The sequence below is a fragment of the Chionomys nivalis genome, chromosome 4, assembly GCF_950005125.1.
Source record: "Chionomys nivalis chromosome 4, mChiNiv1.1, whole genome shotgun sequence".
Lineage (NCBI taxonomy): Eukaryota > Metazoa > Chordata > Mammalia > Rodentia > Cricetidae > Chionomys > Chionomys nivalis.
This window is the reverse complement of record NC_080089.1, coordinates 47,951,887-47,976,468: the sequence shown is the minus strand read 5'-3', so window position 1 is coordinate 47,976,468 and position 24,582 is coordinate 47,951,887. Positions and strand designations below refer to the sequence as shown.

General features: G+C 41.1%; 1 protein-coding gene across 1 annotated transcript; it reads left to right on the top strand.

The window, feature by feature from the left end:
- The first annotated feature begins 121 nt into the window (after window positions 1–121).
- Window positions 122–20,416, top strand: LOC130873100 (H/ACA ribonucleoprotein complex subunit DKC1-like). Its single transcript, XM_057767649.1, has 2 exons — window positions 122–203; window positions 18,119–20,416. The coding sequence occupies exon 2, from the start codon at window positions 18,220–18,222 to the stop codon at window positions 19,750–19,752; it is 1,533 nt and encodes a 510-aa protein (XP_057623632.1). The 5' UTR covers window positions 122–203; window positions 18,119–18,219; the 3' UTR covers window positions 19,753–20,416.
- Window positions 20,417–24,582: the final 4,166 nt, after the last annotated feature.

Here is a 24,582-nt window from a genome sequence, read left to right as displayed (position 1 = left end):
ACACCCTCTGCTCACGCTCACAGCGCGCGCCGGAGGCCTCACCCACACGCCCGCCTACCCCCCTCCGTTTGCGTGAGCTCAGGGCGGAGCGTCTCCGCGTGCCCCGGCCCACGTGACCGCAGCCAGGCACTGGCTAGCGGGTCAGCGTGGCGTAGCTCGCGGTTGCCATTTCCGTATTTGGTGCCCAGGAAGTGGGTGACGAGGTAGGTGTCCGAGACTCCTTTCTCCATCCTGCACTGACTGACCCTTGCATCTGCGTCCGGCCCGGCCCCAGGTCCCCATAGGTTCTGTGAGGGTGCTGGGTTCCTTGTGCTGACAGACTTTTCAAACCAGGCTTTCTAGCCATTTCTTAGTTTGGGGACGCCGAAGGGAGACCTAGGCTGACTCCAGTGATTTCTGGAAAGACAGCCAAGCGGGCCAGAAGACTCGTAGAGCTCAGCATGGTGTCCTTAATCCTAAATAGAGTGGCCAAATGTTCTAATTTTCCGTTTTCCCTGTATGTGTAACCTGTGTTGAGCCTAGTGCACTAAGCCACATCCCCGCCCATCTTAATGTTTAGAAGGAGGGTTTTATTGGTGGTTTAGGCTTGGAATTTTGAGACAGGGTCTCACGAGGCTAATACTAGCCTCTGTAGTGGCCAAGGCTGGCCTTGAACTCTTGATCCTTTGTCTCCTCCTGGTCGTGTATGATGTTAAGTCTATCATGCTGAGCAATGTTTTACTTTGAGACTATCTCATTAAGTTGCCCCCACTGGCTTTGAACGTTCTATGCTTCTGCCTTAGCCTCCTATGTGACTTGGGCAATGGGACCTTTGTTTACCAGGTACATCGTTAGGACTCTCTGAGGAATAGAACCATTAGACTTTATAAAATTATTAAGGGATTAATTAGGTTGACTTACACGATCAAAGGTGGGGTGCTTCAAGTGTCTGCACACGTTGGAGAACCAAATAAAAAAACAATAGGTGCCTTAACAGTTGTAAACCCATCCGATATGGTTGCTGGGACTCAAACCCAGGGCCTCTGCAACAGCAGTATGTGCTTTTAACCACGGAGTCATCTCTCCAGCCCCGAAGTGGAGCCACAGTTATTCATGCACCTTTCGGAAATCCTGTCAAAGCTCAGTGGGTCACTGTTTTGAAGCGATTTCCTCCAAATTAAACCTACTTTGGAGGTGGCTCCGTAAATTCAGGAAGTAAACAACTCAAACGTTTCAGGTTGCTTAGCGACCTGAAACTGACCAGATCCACTAGGTCCCTTGTAGCACCAATAACAAAAAACCCAGAGACAGAAATTAGGGTTCGGGGGCTGGAGAGATGGCTCAGAGGTTAAGAGCATTGCCTGCTCTACCAAAGGTCCTGAGTTCAATTCCCAGCAACCACATGGTGGCTCACAACCATCTGTAATGGGGTCTGGTGCCCTCTTCTGGCCAGCAGGTATACACACAGACAGAATATTGTATACATAATAAATAAATATTTAAAAAAAAAAAAAAAGAAATTAGGGTTCAACCCCAAAACCAGAATAGCAAAGCAACCAAGTCACTAGAGAAGTTTGATCTCTACCAAGGCTGGGCAACCGTAAACTAGGCAGACAAAGCCTCTCTCTCCTTCATTTTATATTCCCTTTAGTGCTGGAATTAAAGGTGTATAATTCCCTAGGACTGGGATTAAACAAATCCACCGCCTGAATTTGTTCCTGCATTGCATTGAGCGCCCACAGCCCAGGGTGGCCTTGAACTCACAGAGATCCACCTGACTCTGTCTCCCAAATCCTAGGATTAAAGGTATATGTCGCTATTGCCTGACCTCTAGTGACTTTAGCTTTGCCTCTGGTCTTCGGGCAAGATTTACTTATTGAAATACAAACAATAGATCACTACAGTTCCTCCCTCCCCAAGCATATAAAAACAGTAAGAACTACTAAGAGAAGCTCTCAAATAAGCTGAACAGCCTAGAAGAGGCTCGGTTACCTGGAAAGAGACCCACTCCAACTGTCCAGCTGCCTGCAAGTTGTGTGGTGTTTAAGGTTTCCAGCTTTATTGAAGGGTCTCCCACGTTGGCATGGGCTTTATTTGTGAGTTATTTCTGCTCCTATAAGTATCCCTCACCCACACTTCTCTAAGTAGCCCCAATAAAACTCATTGGTTTGCCAAGTTGGACTTGGGTATTCTTACTTTGATCTGTCATCAGTTCTCTATCTGGTGTGAGGAGATATTTGTTCTTATTTCCGTAGGAACAGTGTCACACAGTATCACTGAAAGAATGCTAAGACATGAAATTAGGAGGAAGGCTTGTTGTAAAGTGGGAGTGGGATAAGAGAGGATAAAAGGTGACTATGGTTAAAACACAGAATATACATGTATTAGAGGTGGAACATAATGGCCCATACTTTTAATCCCAGCACTCAGGAGGCAAAGGCAAATGGATCCTCATGAGTTCAAGGCCAGCCTGGTCTATGTAGTGAGCTCCAGAACAGCCAGAGTTACACAATGAGACTCTTGTGTCCAAAACCAAAAACGGGAGTTGGGGAGTTGAGAATGAAAGGAGGCCTGGATGTGGTGGTGCATACTAATATCCCAGCGCTTGGGAGACCTAGGCAAGAGAATTGATGTGAGTTTGAGACAAGACTAAGACTAACTGTATAGTGAGTCCAGGCTAGCCTGGGATAGATAAACAAAAGCCTATCTCCATAAAGAATGGACAAAGGGCAGCAAGCAAGAAAGACTCCGGAGTTCAAAGGTCTCTATGGACTGAGTTGTTCTTAGGAGAATGTGTCACTATGATTCCTAGGCTGGCCTTCCTCTCTTGCTCCTACTGCTCCAGCCTCCCAGTGCTGAGATCACAGGCCTGTGCCATCAGCCTGGCAGGAACAGGCTTTTATTGGAGAAAAATATACACCCTCAGATTGGAAAAATACATCATCATGTTCAGAATTGAGCACATTCCTGAGAATGCTCAGATTGAACTCATATAACCTGTTCAAAACAACAGCAGAGGTCTGGGGAGATGGCTCAGTTGTGGAGAGGCTCTTGCTGCCAAGCCTGAGGAAGCGAGTTAGAGTCCCAAGACCCTCATGATGGAAGGAGAGCACTGACCCCTGCAAGCTGTCCTCTGAGCTCCAGACACTTGCTGTGGCACACAGCACATAATCGCACACACCCCTCAAAAAATGAGTAGATGCGATAATAACAATTCTATGTCTCTCTCTCTCTCCCTCTCTCTCTCTCTCTCTCTCTCTCTCTCTCTCTCTCTCTCTCTCTCACACACACACACACATGTGAGAGCGCACACATAACACACACACTCAGGCAGACAGGAAAGCCTCTGGGTGGAGAATTTAGTATTATAATGTGCAAAGTTTATCCTAGGACTCATAAAAAGAGTAAATCCAAATGAACCAGCTATTTTTAGTTGGCTCCTTGTTTCTCGGGAGGCTGTTATCTGAAATAGCAATGACAGTTTTGAAGGTTCCATAAGCAGCCATTTACTGGGGCAGCAGTCTTTCCTCTCCCTATACCCTACCTCTGCCTAGAGGCTAACAAAGACTCCAGAGATCAACCACAGTTTTGAAAAGGAAATCAAAACAGAAACCAAAGTTCTACAAAGGGTGTGTGTAGCTTTACTCAGAAACAGCAGGTATGACTAGTGGTTGGAACTCTGATAGAAAAGCATCCAGGCTACTCTGGCTTTAGAAACAGTGAACCAAGACTTCAAAACAGACACACAGTGAGGGAAGGAATGGAAGCCAATAAGAAAGACAGAGAACTAGAAACCAAACCCACCTGTGCTAGAAGACTGTGTGGAGAATGGCTGGCTGATGCCGTCACCCTGCCATCCCAGTACTCAGGATGCAGAGGCATGAGGATTACTGCAAATTTGAAGCTGGTGTGGGTGGGCTACTTATACTAGGTCATCCTTTATTAAGACCCTGCTTCAAAAAAGAAGGAAAGGGAACGGAAAAGAGTGCATATATGAATCTCAATAACTACTAAATAAAAGGCAAAACCTGTAAGTAAAAGCTAATAAGTAATGAAGATAGAAATGTAAAATCAAAGTCAGGAGTTTTAGAATATAGCTCCTTTAGGAGGGGCCTTACCTAGCAGGTGGGAAGTCCTAGCCTTGATTCTTAGCACAATATAAACTGCAGAGGTACACTGTACCTCATTTGACTGGAATGATTGCTTAGTATGCAGGATGCCCTGGGTTCAAACTCCAGCATCTACAGGGGGTGTGATGGTGTGCTTTGCTTGTTATCCAGCACTAAGGAGGTGGGAAAAAGAGAATCAGAAGTTCAAGGTCATCCTCAGTTGTGTTTGAGTTTGAGGTCAACCTATCTAAAAAATAAATAAATAAATAAATAAATAAATAAATAAATAAATAAAGCAAAAAAGGAAGAAGAAACAAAAGCAGTAAGAAGCAACCTGGGGCTGGGCTGTGGTGGTGTACACCTTTAATTACAGCACTTGGGGGGTAGATTCAGGCAGATCTCTGTGAGTTTGAGGCCAGCCTGGTCTGCAGAGAGTTCTAGGACAGCCAAGGGTACTCAGGGAAATCTCGTCTTAGAAAACAAAACCAAACCAAACAAACAAACCAAATGGGAAGCAGATAATAAGATGAGAGATCTGAATCTGTTAATGTCAATGATTACTTTAAATATTAATGAATCAAACATTCTAATTAAAAGGAAGATCTTACCAAATTGGCATTTAAAGAGCAAGCACTTAACAACCATTTTCTGCTGGGAAATTGACTTCTGTGCGCAGCTCTTTCACTGGTGAGGTCCCTGTTCTCAGTTTTATTTACCTTTGACTACAGGGACCCACCACCTTGAACACTCTCTGAATTCACACATAGATTTAATTTCTGGTTAATCGTTTTCTGTTTTTCCTTATTTTTTTCTCAGAGCTTTAGTCAAGATAAGCCAGGACACTCAAAGTCTTTTAAAGACCACTCCTGTAATCCCAGTACTCTGGAGGTGGAGGAAAGAAGTTCAAGGTCATCCTCAGTTATTAATTTTTTAAAATATTTTTTATGGTTTACTTAACTTTATTTTATGTGCATTGGTATGAAGGTGTCAGATCCCCTGCAACTGGATCTTCAGACAGTTGTGAGCTGCCATGTGGGTGCTGGGAATTGAACCCGGGTCCTCTGGAAGAGCAGTCAGTACACTTAACCACTGAGCCATCTCTCCAGTCCCCCTCAGTTATTAATTTTGAAGCCAGACTATCTAAAACAAAATGGCAGAAACAGAAGAACAAAGGAACAGTAACCAATACAACAAACAACCTCAAATATCTAAGATATTGCACTAGCTAGCAACCCATTTCTTTCCTTCATTACACTGTTCTAATGCAACACCAGCAAAGCTGGAAGAGTTCTGCTTCTTGGTGTGGGCAGTATTAACAATGATGGCATCTTTTTGCTAGCCAGACCTTAGGTTGTCCAACATCTTGACATCTGTCATCATGGATTGCCATTGGCATCAGTTGGCCTCAGTTTCTATCAACAGTAAACAAAGGGCTGCATGTAAGGAAATCCCATTGAGGGGTGTTTTGGGGGTCAAGAGAGAAGGAAGAGAAGCAAGACTGAAGAGAAGGAGACATTGACTTACATGATAGTCAGGGTAACGACCTCAGCTGAAACATTTTGGTGTTGGATTATCCCGAAGTGCGAAGGGAGACTGAGCTGGCCATTGTGCAATTCCTACAGGAAGTAGCTAATTATTGTTTCTTAGGTCCCAATGCTATCTCCTTAAACCTATGGGCAAGCAGGACCCATAATTGGGTTCTGTCATTGGTACTTGTGAAGGGGGAAATGTAGGACCCAGCCATGACAAGCTCAATAGAGGCCTGAGTCTCAGTAGTGTAGTGGTACATGCCTGTACACTTGAGAGCCTCAGCCTGGGCAGCATAGCAATACTTTCTTGTGTATGTGTGTGTTCCCAGTGGTGGCAGCAGGAAAACTCCAGGGACTCAGTGGCTAGAGAGTCTGACTAAAAACAAGAGAAAAGAAGGAAAGAAAAGAAAAAGTCAAAAACCTGATGTTGATCTCTGGCTTCAACACACATGGGAAGGCACATATTCACACCTGTATACACAAACACACTTATACCTGTGTGCATGCGCACATGCACATACACAGACATGAAACGACCGGGGCTTACCTTGACTGCCTCTGAAGTCATGGGCAATGGGAACAAGCACTAGTATGTGTTTGAAACCCCACGGTGACTGTCATATGTGGCCACATCTACAAACAAGAAGCTCAAACAAAAGCAAACAGGCTTACTTGTATATGGCCAGCATGAATTTCCATCAAATGATTATCTTCTGCTTTTTTGAAATTGATATTTATTGAGCTATACGTTTTTTCTCTGCTCCCCTCTCCCTTCCAATCCTCTCCCAAGGTCCCCATGCTCCCAATTTACTCAGGAGATCTTGTCTTTTCTACTTTCTACTTCCCGTGTAGATTAGATCTATGTAAGTCTCAGTGTCCACATTGTTGTCCAAGTTCTCTGGGATTGTGGTTCGTAGGCTGGCTTTCTTTGCTTTATGTTTAAAAACCACCTATGAGCGAGTACATGTGATAATTGTCTTTCTGTGTCTGGGTTACCTCACTCAAAATAATGTTTTCTAGAGCCATCCATTCTCCTGCAAAATTTAAGCTGTTATTTTTTTCTGCTGTGTAGTACTCCATTGTGTAAATGTACCACATTTTCCTTATCCATTCTTTGGTCAAGGGGCATTTTGGTTGTTTTCAGGTTCTGGCTATGACAAACAAAGCTGCTATGAACATAGTTGAGCACATGTCCTTTTGGCACAATTGAGCATCCTTTAGATATATACCCAAAAGTGGTATTACTGGGTCTTGAGGAAGGTTGTTTCCTAATTTTCTGGGGAATCGCCACACTGAAATCCAAAGGGGTACCAGTTTGCATTCCCGCCAGGAATGCAAAAGTGTTCCCTTTTCCCCACAACCTCTCCAGCATAAGTTGTCATCAGTGTTTTTGATCTTGGCCATTCTTACAGGTGTAAGATGGAATCTCAGAGTTGTTTTGATTTGCATTTCTCTGATGACTAAGGATGTTGAAGATTTCCTTAAGTGTCTTTCAGCCACTTTAGATTCTTCTGTTGAGAGTTCTCTGTTTAGGTTTGTACTCCATTATTTTTTATTGGATTATGTGATCTTTTGGTGTCCAATTTCTTGAGTTCTTTGTATATTTTGGAGTTCAGACCTCTGTCTGATGTGGTGTTAGTGAAGATCTTTTCCCATTCTTTGTCTTTTGACCATGTCCTTTGCTTTACAGAAGGTTTTCAGTTTCAGGAGGTTCCAATAATTAATTGTTTCTCTCAGTGTCTGTGCTGCTGGGATTATATTTAGGAAGAGGTTCCCTGTGCCAATGTGTTCAAGTGTACTTCCCACTTTCTCTTCTATAAGGTGCAGGGTGGCTGGCTTTATGTTGAGGTCTTTGATTTATTTGGACTTGAGTTTTGTGCATGGTGATAGATATGGGTCTATTTTCATTCTTCTACATGTTGATATCCAGTTATGCCAGCACCATTTGTTAAATATGCTTTCTTTTTTTTCCTTTTTTTTAATTTTTCTATTCAACAGTTTATACTTCCTCCCCTCCTCCCATATCCCTCCCGCTCCCCCATTCACCCTTGCTTTATTTTTTCCATTTGATATTTTTTGCTTCTTTAAGATCAGGCGTTCGAAGATGTGTGGATTGATATCTGGGTCTTCTATTTGGTTCCATTGGTCCTCCTGTCTGTTTTTATACCACTACCAGGCTGTTTTCAGTACTGTAGCTCTGTAGTAGAGTTTGAAGTCAGGAATTGTGATGCCTTCAGAATTTCTTTTATTGCACAGGATTGTTTTGGCTCTTCGGGGTTTTTTGCTTTTCCATATGAAGTTGAGTACCGTTCTTTCGAGGTCTTTGAAGAATTTTGCTGGGATTTTGATGAGCATTGGGTTGAATATGTGATTATCTTCTGCTTTAACACATCTGAAAATCTTCTTTGGGAATATCTGCTTCTGTTTTATGTTCTCTCTATGCCTTCTCAAACTGTAACTCACGGAATTACTTGGTGACCCACAATAAAAAGAATGTAATCAGCTCAGCACCGTGTGTCTCTGGTAAAATTTATAGAAAAATCATCAAAGCTGTTGTGGGGCCGTGGACTTGGAGACGAGCATCCCCTGGTAGGAATAATGTTGATTTGCAAATAGTTAAATGCATTACTGCATGACTGAAGTCTGGAAACGCTAGTCCTTAGGTTCCTTTTAGAGCTTACCAGTCTTTTGGGTGTTGGAATGTAGCTCAGCTGGAAGAGTATTTACCTAGCATGGAAGAAGCCCTGGTCCCATCCCCAGTACCTCACAAACCAGGCACGGTGCCACTCCTGTACTCCCTGCACTCCAGAGGTTAGGATCGCAAATGTTCATCTTCACGTAGTGTTTGTCTCTTGAAGACCCAGAAACTTGGTACCTCCTGTAGGCCCTGCTGGTCTCTGCAATGGAGCACCTTTCATGACGTCTGCAGATCTTTTCTGCACCCCGGTACGATTTCTATGCTTCCACTGGGCTTCTGTGTGCTCTGACTGCCAAGGCCTACAGCTCAAACTTTTGCTAAAAACCTCTCTTGGACCAATAAAGCTTTGTCTATCAAAGGAAAGAGTGGGAAACCTGTAGGAGTCCCTTCTTCCTGTGATCCTAGACCATGAAGGTCCTACACCAGTGGGGTGAGTGACAGTGTGCAAGCCAGGCCCCCTTGTGCAGCTTTTATGGCCAGATTCCAGTGTAGGCCCAGGGTTAAATCATTCCCTTTCATTTCCTTTTCCTTCCTTCCTTCCTTCCTTCCTTCCTTCCTTCCTTCCTTCCTTCCTTCCTTCCTTCCTTCCTTCCTTCCTTCCTTCCTTCCTTTTTCTTTTGTTGTTGCTTTTGTTTTTCGAGACAGGGTTTCTCTGTGTAGCTTTGGAGCCTGTCCTGGAACCAGCTATCAGAGACCAGGCTGGCCTCGAACTCAACAGAGATCAGCCTGCCTCTGCCTCCTGAGTGCTGGGACTAAAACGTATGTCACCACCGCCCAGATGTTTTTGTTTTTTGAGACAGTGTTTCTCTGTAGCTTTGGAGCCTATCCTGGAACTACCTCTTGTAGACCAGGCTGACCTTGAACTCAGAAAAATCTGCCTGCTGAGTGCTGGGATTAAAGGCGTGCACCACCACCACCTGGTTCATTTCCTGATTCCCATTGTGTAAATGTAATAAATCAGTTTTAGCCAGGTCCTGATGGCAGGGAACTTCTAAGACCTTATAGAATTTGATCTCTCATAACATATGCTAAAATTCAATATGATTTTTAATAATATTGTTTAATAATATTGTAACTTTTGGGTATGTTCTGAGACAGTCTTGCTGTGTAGCCTATGCTGGCTTCAAACTCTCGGCAGTCCTCCTGCCCCAGCCTCCAGGATGCTGGGATTACAGGCTTGAACTCTCAGCTATTTCAGAACCTTTCAAGGGTGGGAAATCAGGACCTTATTTATTCTGATTTGTAGTGATATTTCATGTGTATTTTAATAAATAAAGCTTGCCTGAAGATCAGAACACAAAGCAGCCACACTAGTCAGCCATACAGGCCAGGCAGTGGTGGTACACACCTTTAATCCCAGCAGCCACACTAGTTAGCCGTAGAGGCTGGGTGGCCGTGGTGACGCCTTTAATCCCAGCACTAGAGAGGAATATGAGGTGGGATGAGACAAGAACTCGTTCCCTTTTTCAGTCTGAAGACTTCACAGAGGTAAGAGCTCTCCAGTGGCTTAGCTGCTTTGCTTTTCTGATCTTCGGGTTGAACCCCAATATCTATCTCTGGGTTTTTATTATTCATGTTACAACTGACTCCCAACGTTTGGGATATGAATTCACAAAGAAACTGTTTGCCCGTGGGTTTTTAGCCAACAGCACAGGCTAGAGCTGCATGTGGGGCTCCAGTCCCACCTGGCTAGGCTTTCTTTTCTTTTTTTCCTCAAGCCTCTGAGAGAATTTGGGATTTTCCTGTTGTAGGCTCACTGAGCTAGTCTCCAGCTGCTATCCAAACTCCGGAAATACCTGGGCTCCAAATGCCACAGGGCTCACTGGCCCTAGACTGGCTGGTTTTGCCTTCAGGCAGACCCCCATACATGTTTTTTCCAAACAATCCTCCTGTGCATTTTTGATATAGTTCCCCACTTCTCCACCATTGGTTTCAGGCTCTCCTTAAGCCTCCTTCCTTGGCTGCTGCCAAACTAAGTAACTGCCTTGAAATTCAGTCAGGCATTAACTGTCCTATGTGGCAGCAATAAGCCTCACATCTTGATCAACATTCTAGAATTGGTTAAATAATTGGGAATTCTTTATTTTATTTTATTTTTTTGGTTTTTTTTGAGACAAGGTTTCTCTGTATCTTTGGAGCCTGTCCTGGAACTAGCTCTTGTAGACCAGGCTGGCCTCAAACTCACAGAGATCCACTTTCCTCTGCCTGCTGAGTGCTGGGATTAAAGGTGTGTACCACCACCACCCAGTTGACAATTGGGAATTCTTAAGGGGAGGAATTAGTTAAAAGAGAGAGTTTTTCCCACATTAAAAAAAAATGGGAAAAAAGAGCATTACAATGGAGGGACTTGGGTCTCTGCATGATAATGTGCTGGACAGTTTGAAAATGGAGCAATTAAATGAGAGGGTATCTAACTTAGATGGGATTTATGTGATGTCAGTTGTAAACATCAGCTTTATCATTTTTGTCTTATCACTAAAAAAGTTGGTTAATCTGAGTGCTAAAATACAGGCCTTAGAAAAACCTAATAAGGGCTGGAGAGATAGCTCAGTGGTTAGAGCACTGGCTGCTTTTCCACATGGCAGCTTACAATTGTCTGTAACTCTGGTTCCAGAGGATCAGACATCTTCACACCAATGCATGTAAAACTAATGCACATAAAATAAAGTTAAATAAGCAAAAAATCTGTCAGCATTATCTCCAGATTAAAAAAAATTCCCTGAAAATTACAATTGTTTGTAATTACTTATTCATTTAAAAAAAAGAAAAAAGGAAAAACCTAATAAAACAGATTACAGAGAAATTCAAATCCAGACAGAGGAATTTAATGGAGAATAAATTTCAGTGTTGCATTATAAGAATAGAAGCCCAAGATTTTCAAACAACCAACCTTAATATATCCAGTAACCTTACAGGAATTGCTGAATGACAGAGGCTTTGTTTCAGCTAAACTGACTTTTGTGCCAATGTTAGATTTAAGGTGATTCAAAGAAACAATAGTCCTATGACTTGCTTTTACCTTTTGTGAAGCACATGTTAAACTCGTGAGCAGTTTGATAGGATTATCCCTAAAGACTTAGACTGAATTGATTACAGGTGTTTTAGAGCCTGGTCTACATTACAATGGAGTACCTGGCTCAGAGAAGAGGCTAGGATTATTGAACAACAGAGTAAAGATAGAAGTAGGGAAATCTCCCATCATCAAATCTTTGGAGAAGATTATGCTAATATAGAAAGGCAAGCTATATATATGATAACCACACCCTGGATTTATGCTACACAGCAGCTTTGAATGCTTGGGACAGAATTGGAGAAATAGGAAAGAATTGAGTCATTTACTAAAGTTATACAGGGCCCAAAGGAAGCCTTTACGGATTTCTTACAAAGATTGACTTACGCAGTAAACAGAATGATACTAAATTCAGAAGCTAGACAAATAATTGAATCTCTGTTTTGAAAATGCCAATTCTCTATGCAGAAGGATAATTAGGCTACTAAAGGCAATGTCAGCACCTTTGGAGAAATGGATTCAAGACACAATTAATATTGAATCTCAAGACCATGATGATTCATGGATAGGAGAGGTGATTTCTAGAGGTTTGAGAAAATAATCAAAATGTCAAATGTTATTATTGTGGCAAAGAAGGTTATCTTGAAAAGGGATTGTAAATAGGGTGTTCCTAGAAACAATGTTTTTTCTAAGAATAATTAGAATACCCCTCCCTTCTGTATTATGTGGAAGGTGTGGCAAAGGAAGGCATTGGACTAATGAATGTAGGTCAACAAGGAATATTCAAGGTAATCCTTTAGTGTCGGGAAACTCCATCAGAGACCTCTTGCCATCCCCTATGCCAAATCTGGTTCAGTCCTTTCCTGCCATCATATTGGAAACTCCTTCCCAGAGCAATTAAAGAACCCAATGCCTATTGTAAGAAACCATACTGCTCTGGATGATATAACAGCTATATAAGAAAGAACAAAAATTTCAGGAGAAACCATAAAGTGAGTATCTTGGCAAAATTCTGTAAATGAACAAAGACCAAAATTAAAAGTACAAATAAATGACACAGCCGGGCGGTGGTGGCACACGCCTTTAATTCCAGCACTTGGGAGGCAGAGGCAGGCGGATCTCCGTGAGTTTGAGACCAGCCTGGTGTACAAGAGCTAGTTCCAGGACAGGCTCCAAAACCACAGAGAAACCCTGTCTCGAAAAACCAAAAAAACAAAAAAAAAACAAAAAAACAAATAAATGACACAGATGTGGATGTAACAATAAGTTCCTCAGAATCTTGGCATCCAAATTGGCCTCTTCGGGATGTAAATGTTCAGTTTTTAGGGACTGGAACTTTATCTCAGGTAAAGCAGAGCATGAGATGGGTTGAATGTATAGGACTAGAGGACAGAGGAATACTAAAACCATATGTGACTAGCATAGCAATGAATTTGTGGGGGTGTGATTTGTTACAGCAATGACATACTCATATTAACATTCCCCCAATCTTAGAAACAAATTAATTTATGCTTCTGGAAAAAAAAAATAACAGAAGGTTTTACAAAGAACAGTCACCGACCATTCAGGTTGTACAAGAACAGGACACAACAGCTGATATTTCAAAATCATCAACAGCCCTACCTTTAATATGGTTGACAGACAAACCTATATGGGATAAGCAATGGCCTTTAACAATAGAGAAACTGCAGGCTTTATAACAGCTGGTACAGGAGCAACTAGATGCTCAGCATATTGAAGGATCAGCCATTCCTCAGAATTCTCCTGTATTTGTTGTTAAAAAGAAATCTGGAAAATGAAGAATGGTAACAGATCTAAGAGTTGTTAATAAGGTGATTCAGCTAATGGTCTCTTTATATAGTCTGGCATTCTTTTGCCTTTTCTATTGCCGAAAGGACGGTCTCTTATAGTTATTGATTTTAAAAATTGTTTCTTCACTATAACTTTACAAGAAAAAGATAAAATTTGCCTTCACAGTGCCTACTCATAATAATTCTCAGCCTGCTAAGAGATATCAATGGAAGATTCTTCCACATGGAATGTTAAATAGCCCCACCCTGAGCCAATATTTTATAAATTAACCATTGGAAATGATACATAAGCAATTTTCTGAATCTATAGTTTATCATCACATACAACATTTTGCTATCTGATTCAAATGTAGATACTTTAGAAAGAATGTTTGAAGAATTAAAGAACACTTTACCTTGTTGGGGATTACAAATTGTTCCTGAAAAAAATACAAAGAGAATATTCGCTTATTTAGGCTATAAAATAGGTTTACAAACAATTAGAAGACCAGGCGGTGGTGGTGCACAACTTTAATCTCAGCACTCGAGAGGCAGAGGCAGGTGGGGATCTCTATGAGTTAGAGGTCAGCCTGGTCTACAAAGCTACAGAGAAACTCTGTCTCAGAAAACAAAAAAATAAACAAAAATTAGACCCCAAAAGGTGCAAATATGGAGAGAGAGATTGCAGACTTTTCTTTTTAAAAACATTTATTCATTTTTATTGAGCTCTATATTTTTCTCTGCTCCCCTCCCTGCCTCTCCCCTCCCCTTCAGCCCTCTCCCAATGTCTCCATGCTCCCAATTTTTACTCAGGAGATCTTATCTTTTTCTGCTTCCCATGTAGAGTAAATCTATGTATGTCTCTCATAGGGTACTCAGTGTTGTCTAGGCTCTCTGAGATTGTGATTCGTAGGCTAGTTTTCTTTGCTTTATGTTTAAAAACCACTTATGAGTGACTAATGTGATAATTGTCTTTCTGGATCTGGGTTACCTCACTCAAAATGATGATTTCTAGCTCCATCTATTTGCCTGCAAAATTCAGGATGTCATTATTTTTTTCTGCTGTGTATAGTACTCCATTGTGTAAATATACCATATTTTCCTTATCCATTTGCTTTAGTCAAGGGGCATTTAGATTGTTTCCAGGTTCTGGCTATGACAAACAAATCTGCTGTGAACATAATTGGGCACATGTCCTTGTGGCACGATTGAGCATCCTTTGGATATATACCCAAAAGTGGTATTACTGGGTCTTGAGGAAGGTTGTTTCCTAATTTTCTGAGAAATTACCACACTGAAATCCAAAGGGGTACCAGTTTGCATTCCCGCCAGGAATGCAAAAGTGTTCCCTTTTCCCCACAACCTCTCCAGCATAAGTTGTCATCAGTGTTTTTGATCTTGGCCATTCTTATAGGTGTAAGATGGAACCTTAGAGTTGTTTTGATTTGCATTTCTCTGATGACTAAGGATGTTGAAGATTTCTTTAAGTGTCTTTCAACCATTTTAGATTCCTCTTTGAGTTCTCTGTTAGGTCTGTACTCCATTATTTTTTATTGGATTATTTGTTCTTTTGATGACCAATTTCTTGAGTTCTTTGTATATTTTGGAGTTCAGACTTCTGTCTGATGTGGGGTTAGTGAAGATCTTTTCCCATTTCGTAGGCTGTCGTTTTGTCTTGTTGACCGTGTCCTTTGCTTTATGGAAGTTTTTCAGTTTCAGGAGGTCTCGTTTATTAATTGTTTCTCTCAGTGTCTGTGTTGCAGGGGTTATATTTAGGAAGTGGTTCCCTGTGCCAATGTGTTCAAGTGTACTTCCCACTTTCTTTTCTATAAAGTTCAGTGTGGCTGGCTTTATGTTGAGGTCTTTGATTTATTTGGACTTGAGTTTTGTGCATGATGATAGATATGGGTCTATTTTCATTCATCTACATGTTGATATCCAGTTATGCCAGCACCATTTGTTAAATATGCTTTCTTTTTTCCATTTGACATTTTTTGCTTCTTTATCAAAGATCAGGTGTTCGAAGGAGTGTGGATTAATATCTGGGTCTTCTATTTGGTTCCATTGGTCCTCCTGTCTGTTCTTATGCCAGTAACAGGCTGTTTTCAGTACTGTAGCTCTGTAGTAGAGTTTGAACTCAGGGATTGTGATGCCTCCAGAAATTCTTTTATTGTACAGGATTGTTTTGGCTATCCTGCGGCTTTTGCTTTTCCACGTGTAGTTGAGTACTGTCCTTTGAAGGTCTGTAAAGAATTTTGCTGGGATTTTGATGGGCATTGCACTGAATCTGTAGATTGCTTTTGGTAAGATTGCCATTTTTACTATGTTAAATCTGCCTTCCCAAGACCATGGGAGATCTTTCCACTTTCTGGTGTCTTCTTCAATTTCTTTCTTCAAAGATTTAAAGTTCTTGTCATACAAGTCTTCCACTTGTTTAGTTAGAGTTACTCAGAGATATTTTATGCTATTTGTGGCTATTGTGAAGGGTATTGATTCTCTGATTTATTCCCCAGCCCTTTTATCATCTGTATACAGGAGGGTGCTGATTTTTTTTGAGTTAATCTTGTATCCTGCTACATTACTGAAAGTGTTTATGAGTTGTAGAGGTTCCTTGGAAAAATTTTTGGGTCGTTTATGTAAACTATCATATCATCAGCAATTAGTGAGAGTTTGACTTCTTCTTTTCCAAAATGTATCTCCTTTATCTCCTTTTGGTGTCTTATTGCTAGGACCTCAAGAACCATATTGATTAGATATAGAGAGAGTGGAAAACCTTGTCTTGTTCCTGATTTCAGTGGGATAGCTGGGAGTTTCTCTCCATTTAGTTTGATGTTGTCTGTTGGCTTGCTGTATATTGCCTTTATTATGTTTAGGTATGTTCCTTGTATTCCTGCTCTCTCCAAAACCTTTATCATAAAGGGATGTTATATTTTTTAAAAAGATTTATTTATTTATTATGTATACAGTGTTCTTTCTGCATGTATGCCTGCAGGCCAGAAGAGAGCACCAGATCTTATTACAGATGATTGTGAATCACTATGTGGTTGCTGGGAATTGAACTCAGGACCTTTGGAAGAGCAGGCAGTGAACCACTGAGTCATCTCTCCAGCCAGCAAGGGATGTTGTATTTTGTCAAAAGCTTTTTTGGCATCTAATGAGATGATCTTGTGGTTTTATTTTTCAGTTTGTTTTTAATGTGAATTATGCTGACATATTTTCGTATGTTGAACCATCCCTGCATCTGTGGGATGAAGCTGACTTGGTCATGGTGAATGATGGTTCTGATGTGTTCTTGGATTTGATTTTCTAGTATTTTATTTAGTATTTTTACATCAATGTTCATGAGTAAGATTGGTCTGTAATTCTCTTTCTTACTAATGTCTTTCTGTGGTTTGGGTATCAGGGTAATTGTAGCCTCATAAAAAGTGTTTGACAATGTTCCCTCTGATTTTTATTGTGTGGCATAATTTGAGGAGTATTGGTATTAGTTCTTATTTGAAAGTCTTGTAGGATTCTGAGCTGAAGCCATCTGGTCCTGGGCTTTTCTTTTTTTTTTTTTTTTTTTTTTGGTTTGGGGACTTTTGATGACTATTTATATTTTTTCGGCAGTTATAGGTCTGTTTAATTTGTTTATCTGGTCTTGATTTAATTTTGGTAAGTGATATTTATCCAGAAAGTTGTCTATTTCCTTTAAGTTTTCTAATTTTGTGAAGTACAGGTTTTCAAAATATGACTTCCTTCTGTATTTCTTCCTTGTCTGTTGTTATGTCCCCCTTTTCATTTCTGATTTTGTTAACTTTCATAGTCTCTCTCTGCCTTTTGGTTGGTTTGGATAAACGTTTGTCTATTTTGTTGATTTTCTGGAAGAACCAACTCTTTGTCTCATTGATACTTTGTATTGTTTTCTTTGTTTCCATTTTGTTTTCAGCTCTCAATTTGATTATTTCCTGCCGTCTAGTTCTCTTAGGTGAGTTTGCTTCTTTTTGTTCTAAAGTTTTCAAATGTTCTGTTAATTCACTAGTGTGGGATTTTTCTAGCTTCTTTATGTAGGTGTTTAGTGATATGAACTTGCCTCTTAACACTGCTTTCATTGTGTCCCATAAATTAGGGTATGTTGTATGGTCATTTTCATTGAATTTTAAGAAGTCTTTAATTTCCCCCTTTATTTCTTCCTTTACCCATTGATGATTCAGATGAGCATTGTTTAATTTCTATGTGTTTGTGGGTTTTCTGGAATCAGTATTGCTGTTGACTTCTAGTTTTAGACTATTGTGATCTGATAAGGTACAATGGGTTATTTCAATTATTTGTGTATTTGTTGAGGTTTGTTTTGTTACTGAGTATGTGGTCAATTTTTGAGAAGGTTCCATGAGGTGCTGAGAAGAAGGTATATTTTTTGTTTGGATGGAATATTCTATAGATGTCTCTTAAGTCCATTTGAGTCATAACATCTGTTAGTTCTCTTATTTCTCTGTTTTTTGTCTGATTGACCTGTCCAGTGGTGAGAGAGGAATGTTGAAGTCTCCTAGTATTAGTATGTGGGGTTTAATATATGATTTAAGCCTTAGAAGTGTTTTTTGACATATGAGGGTGCCCTTGTATTTGGGGCATAGATGTTCAGTATTGAAATTTTCTCTTGATGGATTTTTCCTGTGACTAATATGAATGACCTTCTTTGTCTCTTTTGACTGATTTTAGCTTGAAGTCTATTTTCTTAGATAGTAGGATAGCTCACACCTGCTTGTTTCTTAGGTCCATTTGATTGGTATATTTTTTCGCAGCCCTTTACTCTGAGACGATAGAAAGATACCACTTAAAGATCAGCTTTGGAATACAAACTGCTCAGAACAATTTCAAGGTGGCTAGCTGAGATGGTTCCGCCTAACAGACTACTCTAGCCAGGACTCAAGCCCTGCGCTGTACCATTATGCAGAGCCTGGGCAACAAATGATACAGCTACCTCTCCCAGGACTTGACAATTAATTCAAATTTTTTCTTTTCAGGATCCCCTAAAGATACCATCACTTCCAGACAGCAGGAAGTAAATTTAAGAATACGACGTCTGGGTGGTGGCTTGGGCAGGACGCACGTGGTGCAGTACAAGATGATGGATGCAGAAGTAATTACTTTGCCAAAGAAGCATAAAAAGAAAAAAGACCAGAAGCCATTACGAGAAGATGATGTAGCTGAAATACAACATGCTGAAGACTTTCTTATCAAACCAGAATCCAGAGTGGCTCAATTGAACACTTCTCAGTGGCCCTTGTTACTAAAGGATTTTGATAAGCTAAATGTAAAGACAACACACTATACGCCTATTCCTTGTGGTTCAAATCCTTTGAAGAGGGAGATTGGGGACTATATCAGGACAGGTTTCATTAATCTTGACAAGCCTTCTAACCCCTCTTCCCATGAGGTGGTAGCCTGGATCCGACGAATACTTCGGGTAGAGAAGACAGGTCACAGTGGCACACTAGATCCCAAAGTGACTGGTTGTTTAATTGTATGCATTGAACGAGCCACTCGTTTGGTGAAATCACAACAGAGTGCAGGCAAAGAGTATGTGGGAATTGTCCGCCTGCACAATGCTATTGAAGGCAGCACTCAACTTTCTAGGGCCCTAGAAACTCTGACAGGTGCCCTGTTTCAGCGACCCCCACTTATTGCTGCAGTAAAGAGGCAGCTTCGAGTGAGGACGATCTACGAGAGCAAAATGATAGAATATGATCCTGAAAGAAGATTAGGAATCTTTTGGGTGAGCTGTGAAGCTGGCACTTACATTCGGACACTATGCGTACACCTTGGCTTGTTACTGGGAGTTGGTGGTCAGATGCAGGAACTTCGGAGGGTGCGTTCTGGAGTCATGAGTGAAAAGGATCACATGGTGACGATGCATGATGTACTCGATGCTCAGTGGCTGTATGATAACCATAAGGATGAGACTTACTTGAGGCGTGTTGTTTACCCTTTGGAAAAGCTGCTGACATCTCATAAACGGCTGGTTATGAAAGATAGTGCAGTGAATGCAATATGCTATGGGGCCAAGATCATGCTTCCTGGTGTTCTCCGATATGAGGATGGCATTGAGGTCAACCAGGAGATTGTGGTCATTACCACCAAGGGGGAAGCAATCTGCATGGCTATTGCATTGATGACTACAGCAGTGATTTCTACCTGTGATCATGGCATAGTAGCCAAGATAAAGAGGGTGATCATGGAGAGAGACACTTATCCTCGTAAGTGGGGTTTAGGTCCAAAGGCAAGTCAGAAGAAGATGATGGTCAAGCAGGGCCTTCTAGATAAGCGTGGCAAACCCACAGACAAAACCCCTGCCACTTGGAAACAGGACTACATTGATTACAGTGATTCTGGCAAGGAGGCACTGGTTGCTGAAGCCATACAAGCCCCTCAATTAACTGCTGCTGCAGTAAAAGCCACAAAAAGGAAGCGGGAGAGTGAAAGTGATGAGACCCCTTCAGTAGTTCCTCAGGTGATGGAGAAGGAAAAGAAGAAAAAGAAGGACAAGAAGCCTAAAACTGTGCCAGAAAGTGGGGGCGAAGCTGGACATGGGGACAGTGGTACCAGCAAAAAGAAAAGAAAGAAGAAAGTAAAAGTGGTGGAAGAGGTATCTGAATAGTAAAAGCCACTTGAAGCATTATGTCAAGCTGGGAGGAGAAATGAAAGCCTTATTGAGAAAACATTTTGTTGAGGGAGCAGAACAGAGGACCCAAACAGAATAGAGTTCTGGCACACTTTTCCTGCCACTGTGATCTCAGTGGTTAGGGTGTGGCCATCTTGTTCTGTTCTTTTTTAAGAGATGAAACGCAGGTTTTTGCCACTGACCCCTTTGCTTGCTTGAGTGGGGGAGCACATCTTCAGACATGAAACTGCCTAGTCACTGTTTGTGACTGTTTACTAGTGGCCATTTTAAACAATGCCATAGATAGTCCTCTCCTAGTTTGCTTTTTTTAATGTTTGTAAAAATTAAATCTGCTGAATAAAATGGTATAGAACCTTAAAAAAAAGGAATATGACATCCACATTCCCAAGAGGTAGGGTGGGTCGTTTTTGGTCATTCAATGGGTTATGGATATTTGTCATTGTTTAGGGGGGTTGGTTACAAGTTGTTATTGGTTACAGTTAGGGGAAAAGCTAAACAAAGGAAGTTAGATTCAAGGTTCTTATTTTGAAAAGAAAAAAGGAGGATATAAATATAGGATAAAAGGGTAGGTTATTGAATCTACTCTGCAAAGAAAAAGGGGAGGATATAGATATGGTAAGATAAAAAGGTAAATTATTGAATCTACTTTTAAAAAGCAACTATTAGTTTTAAATGTTTTACATTGGATTAGATTTTGTATATATTGTATACAAATTTTGTATATTGATACAAATTTGAAATTAATTTTGTTAGAATATACTATACATACATTTTTACTGTTGTTCAAGGTATTGTACCTATTCAACTCATTTAACAATGATGCAAATTTCTAGTCCTTAAATTTTTATTACCAACTATTTAGGATAATAAGGAAATGCAGGTTAGTAGTTAATCACCTATTATAATTGAATTTATAGTCACATTAAATATGTTTTCAAGGTCAAATAAAGATATATATTAGATAGACAGGTCATCTTCAAACACTTCAGAGATCTACAGACTATGGCATTTAAGGTCTTTTCATAACATAAGGCTTTTTATGATGGTGATATACATCTGCTCCTAGCAGCACCAATCTACTTCAGAGAAGATAATGGGCATTGAAGAAACTCGATATGGAGTTTACTTTACTTGTGGAAAAAATAAGCCACCAGGCAAGAAAATGCCCTTGCCTTGACTGCTGACAGTATGCTGTCCTAATTGGACAAGTAGGACACAAAGAAAGTGACTGCCAAACATTGTCAAGGCAAGGAAGAACAGCCCTTCATAATACACTGCTTCACAGAAAAGTCTGTCGAATATGCTAAGCCTGTCTACTGAAGGTGGGTGTCCCAATGTTTCAGAAGAACTTTGAGTAACAGTCCAGGCAGCTAGCTCTTTCTGTCATTTCTCACAATTCTTGGGATTTGCTTCTGGCACTTCCTGTTTACTCAGTTAATATTATTTCTTTCTTAGGTCTCTGAGGGAGTTGAAGACTAGATAGTTAGTTTTCCTTGTTTACCAGATGCAGAAAGCAAGTTATGATAGAAAGAAAATTAGGTACAAGAATTTGCACTCACCAAGATAGATATGGAGTATTTTCTCTGAATTTGTCAGATGCAAATGAACTAGACATTGTTGATGTATTTATTGCCTATATATACTGTATATAGTTATTGTACTTACTGTATATAATTTTCTTAGATTATAACCTTTATTTTAGACAAAAAGGGGGAAATATAATATTTTATTTGTATTTTAATAAATGAAGCTTATCTGAAGATCAGTGCAAAACAGCCACACTAGTCAACCATACAAGCCAGGCAGTGGTGGCACATACCTTTAATCCTAGCAGGTATATTAGTAAGCCATAGAGGCCAGGTAGTAGTGGTGCAAGCCTTTAATCCCAGCACTAGAGAGGAATATAAAGAGGGATGAGACAGGAACTCACTCTCTTTTTCAGTTTGAAGATTTAATAGAGGTAAGAACTCTCTAGTGGCTTGGCTGCTTTGCTTTTCTGGTCTTTGGGTTGAATCCCAATATCTGTCTCAGTTTTTATTATTCATGCTCCACCTATTGTTAGTGATTCTGCTCTTAAGAAGTCACTTAAGGAAATTGGAAGACTTTGAATCAAGAGCTGAAGCAGGAATGAAGAGGTTAGTGTGGGGTGGGTATCTAGTTGACAGCTGTAGTGATTGGAGTGGACAGGCGGGTGTGGGTTCGTGCTGGGAAACCCCAAGAGCAGAATTAAGAGCAAAAGAAGGGCGATGACACATACTGAAGAGTAACATGACTTTCAAATAATCTAAAAACATAGTATATAATAAAGTTTAGGGTCCAGTGATGGTGGTGTGCCAGGAATTAGAGGTGTTAAACCAGACCAATGACTCATGGTCAAAGAACATTTTCAAGGAAAGCCGAATGGATAAAAGGCACGCTGGGTGACATACCTCAGCTCCCACTTCCACTCAGACAAATAGTGCAAGAGAAGTGGGAAAGATGGAGGAAGGAGCCAATGGGGTGGGGCGTGACATATCTTTAATCCCAGCACTCAGGGATGCGGGAGGCAGGCAGATCTCTGTGAGTTCGAGGTCAGCCTGGTCTATAAGAGCTAGTTCCAAGGTTAGTAAGAGCTAGTTCCAGGTTAGTCATGGCTCACAGAGAAATCCTGTCTCGAAAAACAAAAAACACAAAAAACAAAACAACATCAGCAACAAAAAAAGACGGAGGCGCCAAGAGGGCGTTTTTTTGTTCTTTTTTTTTTTTTTTTAAATTGTTTGGTTAGTTGGTGGGTTGATTGGTTTGGTTTAATTTTTCTTTTTAACTTTTCTTTTGCGGGAGCAGGGCACTGCAGGGGTGAAGAGCAGACACAGGAGGACTGGGGAATGAGCGGAATTGGGGCACATGATGTGAAGATTCCAAATAAATTATGTTAAAAAAAATAAAGATTTAATCCCAGCACTCGGGAGGCGAGCGGCAGGCGTATCTCTGTGAGTTCGAGGCCAGCCTGGTCTACAAGAGCTAGTTCCAGGACAGGAACCAAAAAGCTATGGAGAAACCCTGTCTCGAAAATCTAAATAAATAAATAAATAAATAAAAATAAATAAAAAAATAAAAAATAAAGTTTAGGGTCGGCAGGATGCCTCATCATTTATAAGCACCTGCCAAGGAGTCTGACAGCTTGAGTTCGATCCCCTGGCCCCACAGGGTGAAGAGCCAACTCCTGAAGGCTGTCCTCTGACCTGCACATGAACATTATGGCAAGTGCTCAGACACAGGCTTACACACACAGCAAGCAAACACGTAAATGTGATGAATTCGATAGTTTAATGCTGCAGGTAGGAATTGCCTGTAGTTCCAGTCTGAGAAGGTACTCGGAGGATCCGGAGCTCACAGTCATCCTCCTTTACTCAGGAGACCTCATTTCAGTAATCGAACAAGCATGATTTAAAGAATGGTGCATTATTGGCTTGGGAGACAGAGGCAGGAGAGTCCACAAGTTCGGGGCCACACAGGGCCGCACAGTGGGACTTTCCCTCAAAAAGCCAAGATAAGCAAATAATTCAACGTAGTTGGTTGTAGTTTTCTCATGGCATAGGAAGTGTTGCAGCAAGCCGAAGGGCCTCCACAAGGTGGCGCTCTGACTACATCCATCGCTGAGACTGGCTTCAGAGCGCTTTATTCGTTTACTCCTCGCTCAGTCTGTAAGGGCCCTAACTAGAGGTCTGTCACACTCCAGCCATAGTCAGCCCCCCATCATTAGTGCCAAGCCTTCCTCCTGGAGCAATGACAGTGTCAATTTCAGCAATGGCAACGAGGGAACAAATACAGCTGTTGTGCCTTTTAGAGTAATTGCTTCAGGCCCTTTGGAGACAGCATTGTAATCACAGCGCTTATACAGACTTATACAATATTTCGGTTTCCTATTTTAAGCCCCTTAGCATTCTGTGTCATAAACTTGTGAATCTAGTCAATTCATGGAATAATCTGTCCACAATTTTACAATGTGCTTGTGGTCCTCTGGAAGGCACAAGGTGCTCTCTCTCTCACTCTGTTACCTGTACTCAGGACAAAGGTCACTGTCTCTAAGCAAAAGAAAACACAAAACAAAGTGCACATACACAACCAAAAAAAAAAAAAAAAAAACCAAAGCCCTGAGGTCTCATATAGCTTGCAATGGCCTCCAATTCTCTCTAGCTGTCGGTGGCTTTGAGTTCTTAATCCTCCTTCCTCTACCACCTCAGGGCTGGGTTTACTGTCTCGTGCTAAGAGGTTCTTAGCTTCTGTAGTGTCATGGATGGACCCCAGGGTTTATATGTGCTAGGCAATTACTCTACCTCTTGAGTCATATCCCCCGCTTCCTAGCTACTGTCCCTACCCAAGATATGGTCTTGCCTTCTGTTCTCTCTGTAGTTCAGGCTGTCCTTGAACTTGCTTTATAGACTAAACTCACCTCAAATTTTCAGTGATCCTTCCACATTGGTCTCCCAAAGGCTGGGCTGGAGAGATGGCTCAGTGGTTAAGAGCATTGCCTGCTCTTCCAAAGGTCATGAGTTCAATTCCCAGCAACCACACGGTGGCTCACAACCATCTGTAATGAGGTTTGGTGCCCTCTTCTGGTCTGCAGACACATACACAGACAGAATATTGTATACATAATAAATAAATATTAAAAAAAATAGTCGGGGCTGGAGAGATGGCTCAGAGGTTAAGAGCATTGCCTGTTCTTCCAAAAGTCCTGAGTTCGATTCCCAGCAACCACATGGTGTCTCACAACCATCTGTAATGGGTTCTGGTGCCCTCTTCTGGCCTGTAGGCATATACACA

Excerpts from the sequence above, each read along its gene's own strand:
- LOC130873100 (XM_057767649.1), top strand. The coding sequence starts at position 18,220 with ATGATGGATGCAGAAGTAATTACTTTGCCAAAGAAGCATAAAAAGAAA.